General features: G+C 45.4%; 1 protein-coding gene across 1 annotated transcript in view; it reads right to left on the minus strand.

Moving 5' to 3' along the window:
* LOC131880839 (uncharacterized) overlaps positions 1–13,808 on the minus strand; it is a 28,116-nt gene extending 14,308 nt beyond the window's left edge. Inside the window, exon 1 of the mRNA XM_059227554.1 lies at positions 13,116–13,808. Coding sequence (XP_059083537.1) covers positions 13,116–13,222 — 107 coding nt within the window. The 5' untranslated portion in view covers positions 13,223–13,808. The remainder of the gene's footprint in view (positions 1–13,115) is intronic.
* Positions 13,809–17,392: the final 3,584 nt, after the last annotated feature.

Raw genomic sequence — 17,392 nt, forward strand, 5'->3', positions numbered from 1 at the left:
CTTCCACAACTATCACAATACAGGGTGCGTCATATAAAAGGGGTCTACCTGCATGAGCAAGTTTCCAAAACATTTTTCCGTTCTTCAGCTACATGACAATGTGAAGTCGGAAGTAAAAAAAAAGCAACCAAATCCAAATGCATTTCTAAAAACCATCGCAGAAATGAGTCTGCTTTGACAGTCCCTCGCGGCTCTGGTATTCTTTTTTCTTGGTTCACCCTGCAGGCCTTTGAGTAGGTATTGTCTGGGGATGTCTAATCAAGCGCACGCAAGCCATCTGACCCCTTTTTCGTCAAGCTGGCTACATAAGACTTTTTGCCTTGGATACCATTGAACCAACTACTGCGCAACCATACCTATCCACTGAAGATTTGAAGACGATCTCTCTGGTCTTTGAAATTCGAAACCGCCAAATTTTGGAGACGCCTTGCTCTTCCAATATCTGTTGGCAAATGTCTCATCAATCGTCGAGTTCATCGATGACAACAACAACGACCATGTTGAGGATGATGATAATAGTGATGATAATGATAGAGTAGGCACAACGCAAAAGCGATGAAGAGATCAATTAATTTGAAAAATCTTTCTAATTGAGCTTCACCTCTGACTGGTTGTTGGTTGGAGAGACAGAACTTTTATGGGGGAATTGTTGGCTAGAGGGCTCAAGATATAAGAATAGCTCTGAACGTACTGTAAGTATACCCACATCCCCTCATCTATTATTTTCTTTTTTCTCGCCAATCGATCTTCAGTCTTAGCCAAGTATAATGGTTCGAACTTGATCTATGACATCGAAGACTTGGAGGCTGACCCAAACGTCGATTTCAATTAGCGGGCTTGAGTTGGATGGAATTCCTATTAACACTTGTACAACATAAATCTGCAGTAAGACCCTAAAAAAGCCACATGATTTAATACTAAGTGCTCTTGGACCCATCATGAATTATGGGCGTGAGAAGAACGAGATTTGGTCTTCTTTTTATATCGGGCTCGACCCATTTCCAATCTTCCATTTCCAAGACCATCACCATATCTCACTTTGCTCTTCACTTCTCAGCCTCAGGGGGCCTTTTAAAAAGTCAGCAGGACTGACCCAAAAACCCGACGAAAATTGGCTGGTAATCGCTCGACCCCCAAAGACTGAATGAATTAGCATAGCCACACCTCCGAAAATTGGCTGGTAATCGCTCGACCCCCAAAGACTGAATGAATTAGCATAGCCACACCTCCTTGTTTCTTAAGGTTGAATTGAAAATAAAGACGTTCCCTGTCAAACCGAGCGAGTTTTTCCAGTCCCGCCTCCAAATTATTCTTAACACATTGTTTGTTTTTTTCGGGACTTTTATTGACCAAACTGCGACGCCGACCACGAACCGAACCAAAAAAATGGCCAAAGTTATTGTGCCATAAATAAGAAGGAACAAAATATGCATGGCGTTGGTGTGGCAAGCTGGAGCTTTGCAACGAGAGGGAAACAAGGAACGAGAAGGGGAAATTCTACCTGATTATTCCCCTCATTAAATCGATCCGTTCCGCTGGCTTCACTTTTATTTCAGACCTGACATATACTCGTACACCCACTCAGAGCCTGGTGGGTATCAATACAGTAGATTACACGTTAATGTACTGTTTTTAATGTTGTCCAGCAAGGGCTCAATAGGTAACGGATAGGATCCAGTTGTTCCAAGGGGAACCGAATATCAAAAGTTACTATCGATCGATCGATTGTCCGACCAGGTTGTTGAGCTGATTAGTGATCTCATTTGGGGAAATATGGATTCCGTTCATCAGAAGCTCATCTATTTCCTCTACCCCTCTCTCTCTCTCTCACTCACTCTCATTGCTCTCATACGACACATGTTTCACAGTCGGACCGACATCTGAGGACTGAAACTATTTCACCAATTTGAAACCTCATCCCCGATTCCGAACTCTCGAATGAGGTTCCACTGACAAAAAATGGAAATCTGAAAGACCCAAGACAGCATGCAAATGATCCAACTCGACCTACTTACTATCAATACTTAATAAACCCGAAAGCACTCAAAGCACCCAAGCAATATCGTACAAAGTTGCAGGGCAACCTCGAAAAGCAACCTCGAAAATGTCGCGAAGAAACCTCATCAGTGTCGCCTTCGTCGACGTCGTCATCGAGTTCGGACAAGGTTGACTTCAAAGTCGTTCAACATCTCGACGATGAGGGAAGCAAGGTTTCCAAGCTTTATTTTAAATGCTTCTTCGTCGTCTTCTTCTTTGGATCCAACTCGTCAGCCAGCCAACAAGTCAGAGCGAGAGCGAGAGAGCGAGAGAGAGTGCAGTTCAAAAATCGAAATGAGGATAATAAATTGCAAAAGTCCACCTCGACCTGACTTGGAAGCATTAAAGTTTGAAATATTGGGATCGGGTTCTACAATTCGATCAAATCCAGCAGTAACGAGAATGGCCCTTCAAGAACCATCTGGCTGGGACGAACGAATCCAGTTTCCTTTTAACAATATGTACGTATAGTAGAACTTAGGGACAGTGGGATCTCGTTCTCGTAGAGGAACTAGGAATTTTCTAATTAGCTAAGCCTAATGGGGTCCCTATTCATAACCTGGGATCCAACCGGGGCACATCCAGCGTGATTAATAACATCACCCAATGATCATAATGAATCTTGGCACCTCGAGAAATCGTATCATACGACGCATAATCTTCTTCAAATGGGAAAGCCATTGATTAAACACTTGGCTCGATCGTTTGATAACTCCATCCATAACGTTACCCTGTTTCCAGACAAAAATGTCGCCGTTGCTCTTGGTTGGTCGTCGTCGTTCAAGCTCGAGTGCACGTGCTTGAAGGGTTGATTGCCATCAAGTTTTTGGGAGATAAAATTAATAAACCTCTCATATCTGGTGAGGGAGACCAAAGCACAGAGAGAGAGAGAGCAAGGAGGGGAGAGCGGCTGACCCGAGTTATGAAAAAGTGTTCCAGAGATTGCGTTCTTTTTGGTTCCCTAACGATCAAACGAACGTTGATTCCCTTTTTCCAATTTATTCTCTAGGAGCTTCTTGAATGCTCACATGTGTGGTACTACAAAAGCGCTCTATGGAGATGTCGATGGATGTATGTATGGACGGAGGGGGATAACAAGCAATTTGGAAGCCAGTCACCTTCAGGAATGAAATTTATCGAAATGAGCACGGCCGCTATGGTCACTTTTTTCTTGAAAAAAAAAAGATAATCGAGGCAGGCTTGAATTGTGGAATGTGCCAAGGAATGTGATACAGACTTCCACGTCCACATTTCTCGTGATTGAATTATGGCCGCTTGAAAGTTGCGGTGGAATATATAACTGTACATTTATTGGCCTGTTCGACAGTGTCAGTAGCGTAAATCAGATCCATAAATTGTGGTTGAAAGCGTTCATCTGACGTTCAACGGATCATTATTGGTGGTGTCATGCTTGATGAATATAGTCGGCTCTTTATTCCTTTTCCACTTAGGCAGACCATACTACAAAACTACATATGAACCTCAATCCAAGTTTCAGGTCTGTCGGGACTGTTTTCGTTCCCAAGTCCGTAATTACCCATCGATTAGCGTGTCTCTTGGCTAAAACAAAAACAATGTTTGCTTTCGCCACCAGCCAACAAACGAGAGTCGAGGCTGCCTTGTTCGTACGTACTACTCCTCCGTCCCTGCTGCTGTACTGCTATACTGTATACTGCTATATTGTATAGTACCGGCATACTGGGAGGACTTGGTTCACTGAACATATGGCATGATGTCAAGTATTAGGAGGTTAATACTCGCTCGACTTCGACTCTTCCTCATCATCCTGACTTTGAAGCCTGTCATTCATGTACCAAAGGAACGTACGTTATCCACAGATTGAGAGGGAAAAAACATCACTTGGAACAACATCGTTGTTCTTATCCCGCTGAGCCTCCAAACATTTGTCCCCGGCCAGTCTTGAGGATGGCCGGTTTTAAGTTGACTGGTAGAACGGCTAAGTTGCCTTCATTATTGTTATTATTGTTATCGTCATCATCAGAGTTTTGGAGACCGATTTCGGCTTGGGTGAGATGAATTAGCATCTACCATGAATGATGATGAAGAACGTCGCTTGTTGTCCCCACCCAATAAAATCCTTTTCAACCGAGTCTTTTGAGTATTGGATCCCAAATGCTAGAAAATCCAACCCCTGGTTTTGACTTAATGCCACGATGACGAGGGAGTCCTCTTTCTCCTCCTTCATCCATCCACCATTGAATCCTTCACAGAAACCCGAGAGTCATTAATCTTCCATTTACCGAACCTCTCTCGAATTCTCAACCAACGGAGACGAGTCAGTTTAGGAGGTGTGTTGTGTGCTACTAATCTCCAAGGTGGTGCCACAACCACAACTTGTGGGATGGGTGATGAGATGACCATCCCTGAAGAGCACATTTAAAAAGAAACGAGTTGAACCGTAAGTGCACAGTGCACAGTTCCAGATGGAGCTCTGTCCTTTTTCTCTCATTTCCATTTTTTTGCCGCTGATCCCTGGGAACTGGGATCGATATAAACCCCTTTTGGGATCGAGAAACGCTAACTTGATCCCTTTGTCTACAAAGACTTTTCTGACTCATCCTCCATTAGAATATGGAGCTCGTCTTTCAGTACGGAGGGCGTTGGCAGACAGTTCCTCGACTATTCCAAGACCTTCTTTCTCCCGATCTCTCTTTTCGCAAACGAGAAATGTGAACGAGCCTCTTGAGGCGAAATCAGGTTTCCGAGTCAATATCAATATTGGGTGAGAAAAGGGGGTGTGCGGGGATCACGTGTGCATCCCTTCATCCCCTCAAATGCCCGATGAGAGGATGTTGGTGGAGAAGTTTCTTCAAATAGACAGTTCCGGCTTAATTGACCGTATTGATCGGCATTGCTGGATGCAATGCCGTACGTACATGGTCGGTAATCCTTTTCGATACACTTTCTAAAGCACAAGAGCCAAGAACAATACGTTTCCACGTGTTCCTCTTTGAACATAACAGGGGAGACTTTAAAGAGGCAAGACTCCTCCAAACACATCGTCATCATCATCATCATCATCCTTCCCCTTGTTGGTGCTCAAATTACGCCAAAATGTACTCCTGCCGATGCTTCAGCTTTTCCGGATGCTTCAACCTCCAGCCCACGAACACTGCAGACTGGAGGCGATGATGACGGTATTAAAGCTCAGTTTGGTATGATTGCTCCTGTTCGTTGGGGATGGAGGCAAAAATGCGCTTTATCGTATTATCTCCGCTCAGCCAAAGGTAGTACTAGAGGTTCGATCGAGGTAGCCCTGGTGGCTACCGTATGGTGGATGGATGTGGAGATAGATATAAAGGGATCAACACACACCTGCAAATAGTGACTACTGGAGTAGTGCTCTGATGTGCATCATCAGACACATCCCATTGAACAGGGTTGCATATTAAACGTTTGCCCTATCAACATCAGTCTCCCTTTTGGCAAGGAGGATGATCCCATGCGTGTCGATTATCGTATAGATCTGGCCAAATTCCTCGTTAACGAGGAAAAGCGAGTGAAGAAGAAACTTTGGCAGCCCTGAGACCGTCTTTTGTTTTCCTCCCCTTGATAGATTTTGATGAGCACGCACAATTGGTGGTAAACTGACAACAAAGGGAAGTGGATTGGAAATAGAAAAGTATAATAAATTGTGCACTTGGTGAATCCTCCTAAGTACAGTATACAGCTTCAAAGGAAAGCGGAAAGCTCCCGTGCACCTGACGAGTTGAGTTGTGGATCTAAAAATTGATGTAATCATCTTTCATCTGTGTGACCAATCTCTGATAAATATGGCGGAGGAGAAAGTCTCAGGGCGAGATGAGCGCCACCTTCTTCCAACACGAGGCTTACTGTACGTAGTAGTTGATCAAACTCAGCTTAACCTCCAATAATGGATGGAATGTTGATGCTTTGGGGTCTGTCAGGTCCATCGAGGAAACTGCAATGCTCGAAGGAAACCCATCCTCAAAAACTAATCCCGCACGTGGCCAACCCAACGCGCTCATTTATTCAAGAGCGTTAAGCTGCCCTCATTGTCTTCCCATCAAATCTCCAGTAGGCCAGTCACTCTTCAAAATGCGCTTTTTCCTCAACATCATAGCTTAGGTCAGGAGGGATGAGAAAAGACCTGTTCTGTTCCCTCTACGAGATGTGCCAGGAAAAGTTTAGAAGTCTGTGCCGAGATTCTCACAGTGATATTGCAGCTTGGCGCTCATTTAAGACTTTATCTAAACAACCCAGTGGGGAATACATTAACAAGGCACATTAAACATGCAATATCACCAACAGCAACTTCTCCAACAACAACGGGAATAGCAGTGACTCGCAGGAGAATTGGGAGTGAACGCTGACGGGTCAATAAACCAGCCATTCCAATGGTGGGAAACGGAAGAAATCTTTGAAATCTCCAGGGGGAAATGTGGAAACTTTGCTGCCAAAGGCGAGTGAAAGTACGCCCCCCCCCCTATTTCAGTCAACAATATCTCTTTCATAACAATATTTGACTGCACTAGCCACCCTGGATGGAATCTGTTCCATGGAGCAAATGTCACAACGTACTGTAGATGGGAACTAGCGATAATGTCAGGATTGGAGGGTCTCTTGGCGTTTTTGCTCAAGCCAAGAACAGGCTCTCAAGAACAACCGCTCCAAAGTGAGTTCAATCACTCACCCAAACCCTTGGATTCCTACGTGGATATTGTGTGTAAGTCAGGCTATCGGCATCGAGTCCGTGTGAGAATAATTAGGATATGCCGGGCCAGCAGTAGGCTCGGGTTGAAAGGCTTTATCAGTGATGAAGGGGAGGGCTCAATCGTGATATGTATAAGAAATGAATGTTCGGGATCTGCATGAACATGTGAGTGGGGTACTAGTCTATCCCCAATCCCCACGTCCATTGCCTTATCGGTGGAAGATGACATCCATGATTCTCTCTTCCACTCCGATTCACAAGCAATCACAATGTTTTTGATACAATCTCTCCTTCTTCTTCTTCTTCTTCTCCTCCTCCTCCTCCTCCTCCTACCGTAGTCTTCCTCTTCCTTTCACTCCATTGATCCACAGATTTGAAGCTGGACTAGATTCCATTGCAAGAGAGCCCTTTCCGTCTTGGACTATACTTCAACCTAGATTCCAAGATTAGAGGCAAGTCTGTGGATGATTGGATGATATGACGTGATGATTCGGGAGGATGTATCTCGACTGTTTTGGAAATGTTAGGGTTGATGTTCCATGTTGTTCCGTCAACCATCGGGAGCTCTCTGTGTTCCAATACTACTGGCTAGTTGGTTGGCTGGCGGGTGGTGGTGGGTCCTAGTCTAAAATCTGGCACTGACACAAGAGGTGTCAAGCCAATGTCGGCTAGCTTAAAGTGGATTTCTCTTTCACCCTTTTGGTCCATTGAAGCTAAGTTAATTTCAACTCGGTCACGTGGAACAGGTGCCAATTCATACATTATTGCCATGTCGCATACAATTGGAGGAGATATTGAAATCGTAGATCAAGAGAGGAGATAAAAGATGGATGGATCCTTTCCTCTCTTTTGGGTCCTCTCTTGTGGGCAGAGAGGGCTGGCAGCTCGAAATAATGTTCCATCGCTGCATTTTATGGCCTCGAGACATGTTTCCGAGGTGGGAAAAGCCTGCGATTTGCCGCAGGGACAAAAAAGGCGATGAAAACTTTCTGCTTCTACACGCGTTCTTCACCGACATGACTAAATAGAGACTTCATAATCTCTAAGCTTGACACAGATTACAGATAATACGACATTCGTCACACAAGAGTCCCAGGAACAAAAATCCTCACAATGGATCCACGATATTTCCATCCAATTTTGTAGACAATCTGGCACAATGCACAATGTGTTTGTTTGTTTATTCGCCGACTTGGAACAACGGCAGAAGGGAATACGTGATGAAGCTATTGGAACACAATGATAATGGAGATCCCTTCCTCAGTAAAAGGAAACACGAGAAACCCTATGTTATTAGACGACAAGTCTTCCAAGAAAAACGATAGAACTCCTCATACTTAGGTAGTAGCTCCCATTTCACTCTCAGGTAGTGATGACGAGTGCAAATACAATAATAGTATTGATAACAATTCACATCTCAATTTTCAAATTTTTCTTTATTATGGTGGCTTTAATGAAAAGACTTTCAATTTCTTTCACTGGTCTTGGTTTGCCTTTTCATGATTTATCTGATACAGTATAATGGAAGCAAAATGAGTGTGCTCACTTTTCCTTGATATAGCGCTTTAGAAGACATTGCTGCATTACTGCAGAGGAGGGGGAGGAATGAATCAAAAGCACAGAAAGTGCTTTGTTCTGACATTGGTTAATGTTTTCTCAGCAGAAATATTTGGAGAGTGGCAAAATGCCCCATTAGGTGCCAACCAACCTCCCGGATTCTTGGATATCGCAAATCGGTCTTGGAACGAGCATTTCCCTTCGAACACGACACTATTTCGAGAGCTACCGATGACTAACCTGAGACTAGTTAAATGGTTCGGACCTTTTGCGACTGGATATCCAGATCACCGTAACTTGGATGGCGTAGTTATCCCTAGGTCTGTGAGAAATAGGAAAACGATGCTGTTAATGATTGGAAGACCCTCTTATGGCCCCCATCACTATCAGAGAACAACCAGAGGCTGACTCTCTTGCAGGGGAAGCAACGACGAAACGAACAAGGAGAAGTGTCCAAATTTGTTGTTCCGATTTTTCATGGGTGCCAAGGGCAACCGTTTGACTCGGCCGAGAACTGAACAAGCGAGAAACCTTTGGTAGAGTACCCTGTTACGAGATGTTATATATTGTTCCAAGGCTCCAAACAACCAGCAAACCAGCCAACCAACCAACCCAGCGCCAGTGGATGGATGGTAGCAATCTGCCAACGCTACTATTTGCATTTGACAAATGCTTGCTGGCCATTCTCCATGCTCCAATAGTTTTCTGGTGCATCTGACAAGCACCAATCGACATTTACCCTCGACTACGTACTACACACTATGTCCATTGCGAGCAATGTTGCACTTTAAATGTGCATCGATGTATTTGTGCTTATACGTACAGTAGTGTGTGCAATATATGCACCGAGTTCGATCCAAGCAAGGATGATCAGAACACTCTGAAGCAATCTCGAATATGAGGGATATCACGACAATTTCACAGCTTGCCACACCAATTTCATCGCCGAGCACAACAAGCAGATGAAATATGAGTGGAAAATGGACCAAACCTCAATTTAACACGCTTAATTCAACTCAGACAATTCAATATCAGGCGCTCGGCCATGTGTCGCTCACTCCCTACGTACATAGTACCATAGTACCTACGAATTCGTATGTAGTACTGTAGTACATGGACATGAACCGCCCTACAGTATATACGTATGGATAGGCTGCTTTACGGGTAGTACTGACGAGCTCATACTCGTCATACTCGCACTCGGCACGACCTTTAGCCGTCATTCTAGTCATGAATCTGGTATCATTTGAGTTAAAGTTTGGGAATTTTACGTTGGCCCGAGAGTGCCCTACCCGAATTTGGTTGTTCATTGGGGTCTTTGTGCTTTCAATCGTGTCAGAGAGAGTACAGTGGAGAGCAGATTGGAATCAAACGCTTTGAGCATCATCCACCAAATATGAGTGAGTCCTCCTCCTTCTCCTCTCCCCACTGAGCTCAAAAAAAGCTTCACGATGAGAGGAGAAGGACATCGAGGCTTGGCTGGGTGACTTCCAAAGTAATTCGTTGGTACATCATCCACATTCATTCCAGTGAATATATAGTATACCAGTATACCAGAACGTACGAGTATGTTTACAGTGCCGGGTTCTGCGCCGGTTTTGAATTGGAAATGAACCACGGTGGTGGCTTTATTCGAGAGAAGTCAAGCGTACAACAACTTGCCTTTCATTACTCAATTTGTACCAATAACTGCCAAGTCTAACCCCCCCCCAAAAGGACGACCAGTTCTGGCTTACTTTTTTTTGTCTGGTATGAACTTGATATTCGATGGACATTGATAGAGCTGGACCAAGTCTCCCAGAAGACTGGCAAATGTATTCATGTGCTCTTTTCTTATGTCCCCAATGTCGTTCCAACCGGGCTCCTTCGAATTCAGTGATGAGTGCACATGAACTTGTGAGAAAGTGGCTCGTTAGTGATATTTTGCCCGACCCTTGAGATCTGGCTCTTGTGTTCACAACCATAATGGGTCTTTAATCAGATGCATATTATGAATTGATTGCCTCAAAGAAGTAGAGGGGAGGAAAACGAACTTGATGAGAAAATGGCAAGGGAGGCCACCAATCCGTTGGCGTTGTGACTCTGCCACACGCACGCACGCACACACACACACACTCTTCGGCATTGTGAAAGCCGGAAATTTCTCAGACCCCTTCGTTGTCTCGGTGTCATTGTGACTCTGCCACACGGACGCACGCACACACACACACACACACACACATTCTTCGGCATTGTGAAAGCCGGAAATTTCTCAGACCCCTTCGTTGTCTCGGTGTCATTGGCGTGGAACTTCTTCATTAAGACGCCGTGCCGCCCCCTTATTTAGCATCCATCCTTCTTGACATGTCAGCCAAACATGAGAGAACGAGAAAATGGGGGCATAAATTAACTGGATTTTTCTCCCAACTTGGTTACTCTACTTCCGAGTGGTTTTCAAACCGAGGGAGGGAAAAAAGAATTCACGCTGAATTTGCATGCACATACACGGACTGATGTCGAGACGCGTCCGAAAGGGTTGAGAACGGGAACGGAGAGCGATAAGAAAAATGGGAAAAGATCAAAGAGAACGAAAAACTGGCAGCCATTTTTCTCTCCACGGAACATGCAAAGTTGGTGGGCGAATTCGAGTGTTCAGTGGCGTGAATGTCATGACATGACTCCCTCCGCTAGTTGAACTCAGACACAGAAGCAATTCGGTCGTGCATTAGTTTGGCTATTTCCATGATTAGCTCTCGTCAGCCCGTGTTCCAACGGGGTAAACGAAAGAAAGAGTGAACATAAAAGGGGAGAGAATTAAGATTTGTTGTTCCATGTTCCCATTTGATATGGGTACTCGTCCTCAAATAAGCCATTGAACTTGGTGGCGCAAGTCACGACACATAAGAGCGAGTGATTGTTTTAGCGTACAAACGAAACCAGGACAAATTGACCATTTTCCACCTCATTGCCATTGACTTTTATGATAACATAACCAGGGCTTCTTCTCGTCCTCGCCATCATCATCATCCTCAATCCCTCCAATGACATCAGGGCAAGGCAATAGATGGCAGCTGCCCACCACTACGTACACTCTGCTTGCTCTACGTAGCAGCCTAGATGGAGAGCATATTGCTCCCGACTGAAAGAGCTGTCCATTGGGTGGGTCGTTGAGGTGGGTCGTGGATTTTGTCAACAATGGTACTGAAGTTATTGATTGATTTCATGGCCAAATGACCAAGGATTTCCGGCTCCAATTTCGTCTCGCCAGACTCGATTCCGAGAGGGTCTCATGGGAGTGCCGCCCCGCCAATGGAGAAAGAGAATCTTGGCCAAATTGAATCCAACATGGACCAAAACATGCCGACAACTTTTCTATAGGGGAGTGAGTATCTTATAGAGTAGGCGGATGGAAAAGAGCGCCAGTTTCACCTAGGACACCATGGGTTAGCAGACTTGGGCCCATAAGACGATATATATTTGGCGGATAAGTCTGTCTCCAGACGAGCCTTGAATGAAGGCGCTGACGTAGGCGAAAAAAAGGCAAGACGGCAACATTGAAAAACATGGAGAAACAGCACGAGCACAGAGGGAATACCCGGTGGTGTTTCCCCCTCTTTTGGCTCTCTCGTTTTCCCTTTGTCTCTTGCGTCTAATCCCCTTGCGGCTCATAAATGTGCTTCATATTCTCTTATTTCTCCTCCCTTGGAGCAAAAATGTGTTTAACCCATGTACGTACTGTATGCCATGTACAACGTCCTGTGCTTACGGACGGACGGACGGACGGACGGACGGACGGACGGACGGACGGACGGACGGACGGCAAACTAGTGTACAGTGGTACTCGTTGGTCGTTGAGCTCATCGTACATCATGGGCTATTATGACCGGGGTCATCGGGAATCGGGGGACAAAAAGTGGAGCAAATTAAATGAACTCCGGATTAGCGGAGCTTCTCTCGAGGGAGAGCCATCTATCTAATGGTTAGGCACTATCGGTGAATATGGACTTGAGAAGAAAACTGTGCCATTCACGATTCTCGCACCGTGATATATTGAATAAGCCAGTGCTCCATAATGGTCGAGATCCCTTTACAGATGAATGTGTCACTTGGACGAGCAAGCAATGAAGAGATATCTCTCCAATACCCAGCCAGCTGTTCTAAGACTAAGTGAGTGCACAAATGTACTGAAGTTACTCCGATAATGGTGGGACGTCGGTGCTATTACAGCCCGAATACAGTGTACTCTATGTACGTAGTCCGCAACTTTAGATGATACAATAAGGCGAACAACCATGAGCTTCCTTTTTTCGGGACGGCTAACTGCTATTCATAGCGAGAGGGCAGCCGCATATCCCACCAATTATTATCGATATCACTGTGTCCTGGTGACAACTCCCAGCCTAGATCGAGCTGATATTTTGTGGACAGGATCCTTTTCAAAGAGCGGGCTTTAGAAACAAATTGCTGTACAGACTCCATTGAGTGAATGCTGGATATGAACTTATACTGAGATTGAATTGCGACCAAAATTCGGAGGATAGTCCATGGGTTTGGACTTGGCGTCGCTCCCCCCTTGGCGCTGGCTCTCGTTTGGCTTCTTCCACTTTGAAAATGGAAACCTTTCATGCCCTTCTTTACGGATCATTGAGTCGCCATGAGAATCAAAGAAATGCAACCCGAGCAACGACAATTGGCCAGAGCGAATGGAGCTCACTCACATCATCCCGGCCATTACCCTGGAAAGCTATTGTCACTTCATTTAATTTGGATGAAGACATGATGAGAGAGAGAGAGAGAGAGAAAGAGAGAAAGAGATGTATGCGTCTGGCGGAGAGCCCTGGCTTACCTTCGACGACACCATGACAGGGCACTATTAGGATGGTTATGACTACCCCTCTGCTGTTGCTGTTCTTGTTGTTGATTATTTGGGTGATGATGGTTTTGATGATCCATGATGAGTTACACTGGGCGATGTCCCTTGGTGTTAAGTTTGTTTTTTTCCTCGTCACTTACAAAGTCACAAGCAATTTCAAGCACAATGTATTGGCAGTGGTCATTCCACTCACTCAAATCAAAAGGCCCTGCTGCCCCTGCTGGCTCAGACTTTGATTCGGGATGCCACTCCAGCGTCGGTGATCTGAATTCTGTCCCGCACGATTAATGACCATTATTTAACACTTATCGGCCCTGGAGAGTTGGAACAACACAAACACTTTCATCTAAGGAGGAACACTTTAATCATGGCTGCTCCTCACTCTTTTGTACTGAACTAAATGACATGAGAGCTCTTCACAGCCATTTTGGCGGCGGTGAGAAGTGGCGCTTGAGCTCCTCTTTCCTCGAGCTCTTCTCGTTCTTGACGCGCCAATCCCCGCGGAATCCCGACCAGCAGCACCCCATCCCTATTTCCACACAACGGCGCCTTTAGCTCGAGCAACGGAGCGAACCAGACGGGGACCGGCCGGCGACTCCGGAGAGCGCGCCTCACCCAGTGGACTGGCGCGCTTCTAGCTGGCGGTGTAGGTTTCATCGCCTCGGATTGATGTGAAAATCGCCGGTATCGCCTTACAACTCAGACATGAGCTCTCCTGGAATGCCAAGGAGGACCATAGGAGAATCGGAGAATGAGAGAAAGAAAGAAAGAAAGAGCGATTCGTCTCCACTTTCCAGTACTGTTGAACCTGGAGCAGTCTTGTTCAAGCGGAAGGCAAGACTCGACACGGTCGATCTCTTCAGACTGGAGTGGGGAGCCCTTGATTCACCCAAAGCACCTTGTTCAAGTGAACCTCTTGCAATGCAGACACATCATACACATTCCCAACCGTGATACGAGAAAGACTGTTGTGGGTAACAGGTAATGCCGGATCAAGCCCTAATCAATATTTCCATTGTAGGACATAATCTGAAGTAGGCAAGAGGGACCAGACCAACTAATTAATAGGATTATCTGATACCTCATCCATCATTGACACGAGACAATAATCTCCTCCAATTGAATACGTACGGAGTCCCCAAATTCAACGGCATTCATCACCGCATACGGATGCAACATGCTTGATGTACCGTCGTAGTTCGACCCTCAAAACTTGAGCATTCAGATGACAAATCCCAGGCCCAGGGAGTCCACACCCTGATAAAGAGATGTAGAAGATGCATCTTGAGCCTCAACGAGTCTTTTTCCACCCAAAAACCAACGGAACCTAATGGTCACTTTGAGACGTGGTAGCAAGGTGCTGACCAATCCAGTTCTGATGACACTCTTGAGTGATTAGCTGATAATGATATGCACAACTGCCAGCCAATTTTGATTTTCAAGGTCTTCACCTCGGCCAAAGCCAGAGGATCCACTAAAACGATCAGGAGGCTGAAAGCTCCTAATATGGACGAGACCACAATCACTTAGGCCCAAGGTTTTTTGCTAACAACTCCAGTCTGGTCGGCCAGCGGTGAAAAAAAACAAGAAAGACGTGATTAATTACTCTCAATCTGGAGCAACCAAACAAAAAATATCAAAAAACCGTTTGAGACATCGTTGTGACTCCCAGTCGAGCTATAGGGGAACCAGGGCCAAATTTGAAATTTGGAGGTGTCCAAGTATAATGATGATACCCTTGGAAGGATGAGAGAGTCTCTTTCTCTTTGGACATGCAATCCGAGGAGCTGGGTTCAAAAGATACCCTCTGTTTCGACTAGGATAGCAGACTGGGCCGCTTATTCGCTCGCTCTCACCCCCCCCAAAGCCTCTCATTGTTCCTGGCAAAAATTCCTGGGAAGATTACAGAGATGAGCCATTTGCTGTTTAGTCAAGGGTTAGCACCACGATGAACAGATATCTGCACTCCTCCAAGTGTCAAAGGATTACTTCATTTTGATAGTGCTAAGATAATGTTTACTTTTCATTGGAACCAATCGCAAGCAAGGCAGCAAGGCAGCAAGGCAGTCGTTTCCAGCTTCCACATTAGAAGAGCGGGTCTGGAGATGCACCTGCATCAAGGGCAAATAAGCTGCAATGAATGGGCTTTTCAGGTCCAAGAAAAACAGTCAATTGCTCGGGGAGCACTCTCCAAAATGGGGCAATCCAAAGCCCACCAGTTTCAAGGACCTCCTCCTCCTCGGAATCGCCTCTGAATGGCCGTATTTTTCACGGTGAACCCACGGACGGACACACACTCACTCGGCCAGACTGATGGTGGTGGTGTTATTACAACTTGCTCCCAAAGTTCATGAATGATCATCTTCCAACGACATTTTTTTCAGACGACTCATCTTACGTTGTTCATCACGTGATCTCGAACCAATTGGTAGGATTAACTGGCCGAAGATTGCCAGAGCCTTGGCAGCTTTTGGGGAAGAAGATGTAAGATGTAAGAAGTCGAGGAGACGATCGAGAGAGATCGGAGAGTCAAGTGCTGGCTGGTTCTGACTTGAAATATTAGCCACACCAAAACCAAGTAATCCTGGTCTTGAAAACCCGCCATCGGAGAGAGCTACACGTACAATGCACGTCGAGTCAGAAGGAGAAAGATTCATGGCTTCATCTCTCTTCGGATTATCTTGGCCTCCTCGATTGCAGGAGAGATTGAAAACTTTTGGCAATACCTATCTACCAGAGGTTCCGAATCGAGCACAAGTTATGAGCCAAGTTACGTATTGTGAGCAATTAGAATGAACGAGAGGAAATCGAGAGTAAACATGAGGCACGGGTGCATGTTTTTGTACCACACAAATACGTTTTAAATGAACCTTCAAGCAGGTTTGATTTGTAAAAGATACGAGGCATTTTTCCGGGTTACCTCAAACTGCTCTTGGTAAAGTTTAGCGTAACTTCTGGCTCTGGTTTTGGCAAAATATCTGACAGCTTTTAGATTGATTCATGAGAGGGATTTATCTCCTAATTGGACCAATGTTGGAGAAAATTGGTTTTTTTTCTTTCCCTCTCTCTCTCGGTGGCCCTTTGCCAAAGATGAAAAAAACCGAGATGCCTTCTCAAAAGGCTTGTTCAAAAATTCGACAAAATATTGCGAGTGCTAGAGAAAAGTGTTGCTTTAATTGCTTACCACAGGGCCGCCAAAAGAGACCAGGGACCCCGGATTTGAGGGTGGCTAGCAGGCTCAATTATTTTCCGATCCACAGGGGTAATTATCTGTGTGCGAATTTGCATCTGTATCTGTACGGTCCGACAGGATAGGCGGATGGATGGCATCATGAATACTGATAGGTTCGTGACTGATTGCTGGCCATCCAACTGGTTTCCACTCAGATTATCTCTTCCTCTCTGGATTCTCCTTCTCCTCGGCCCAAAACGAGGCAGAAAATGTGTTTCAGTCGTGGGAAGAACTGAAACTGTCCAGGGTTTGGCCCCCTAAAACGACACCCTTGCCATGCTAGAGCTCTTGAACAAACAGGAGCGGTTCCAAGCGACAAGCGATACCGAGAGCAAGATGCATTTCAACCTGGATATCCGCGTAGTTTCTCACTGGCTCTAAAATTGGGCAATGGACCAACCGACATCATTGGCAAGCAAATCATCTTGGGCAGAGTGGCAACTTGATAATTCAATTGTGAATCGTCCAAGATGCGGTCCACAGCGGACGCTGAATCCAATCCCACAATAAGGAGCCCCAAAGACGGAAGGGTAGTTAGCTCTGCTACTGCAATACAATGAGTACTCGTACAATGCGAGTACGAAAGATCCCCACCTAGTTGTGCTGTGCAGCTTCTCGTTTGTACAGTAGTCCTCCGCCAGTCAAAGCCATTATCCGTCGGTCCTTCAACTTCACCTCAATCGTATGTATTGTGATTGACACCCTCAGATGACGGTCATTAAACTCTCGTTTGCCACCGATCTCAAATTGATTTTCCATTCCATTTAGACCACTGTGTGATCTCTGGTTGAAAGTGGCATCCTCTCTCTTCAAGGCGATGATGGCATGCCAGTCAAGAGTGGACACGGACAGTTTGAATTTCATTGAAAATGAAGGCCAAGAAATGACTAGAAGTGCACGCTAAAATGTGAGAAGGGTGATGCAGATTTCTGGCAGTGTTTCATCGGCTTATCAAAACCCACCCTACCTCACCATTCCTTGGACAAATATCTGAAATCAAGTGGATTTGATGGCAGAG

This window comes from Tigriopus californicus, chromosome 5 (genome assembly GCF_007210705.1).
Source record: "Tigriopus californicus strain San Diego chromosome 5, Tcal_SD_v2.1, whole genome shotgun sequence".
Classification (NCBI taxonomy): Eukaryota; Metazoa; Arthropoda; class Copepoda; order Harpacticoida; family Harpacticidae; genus Tigriopus; species Tigriopus californicus.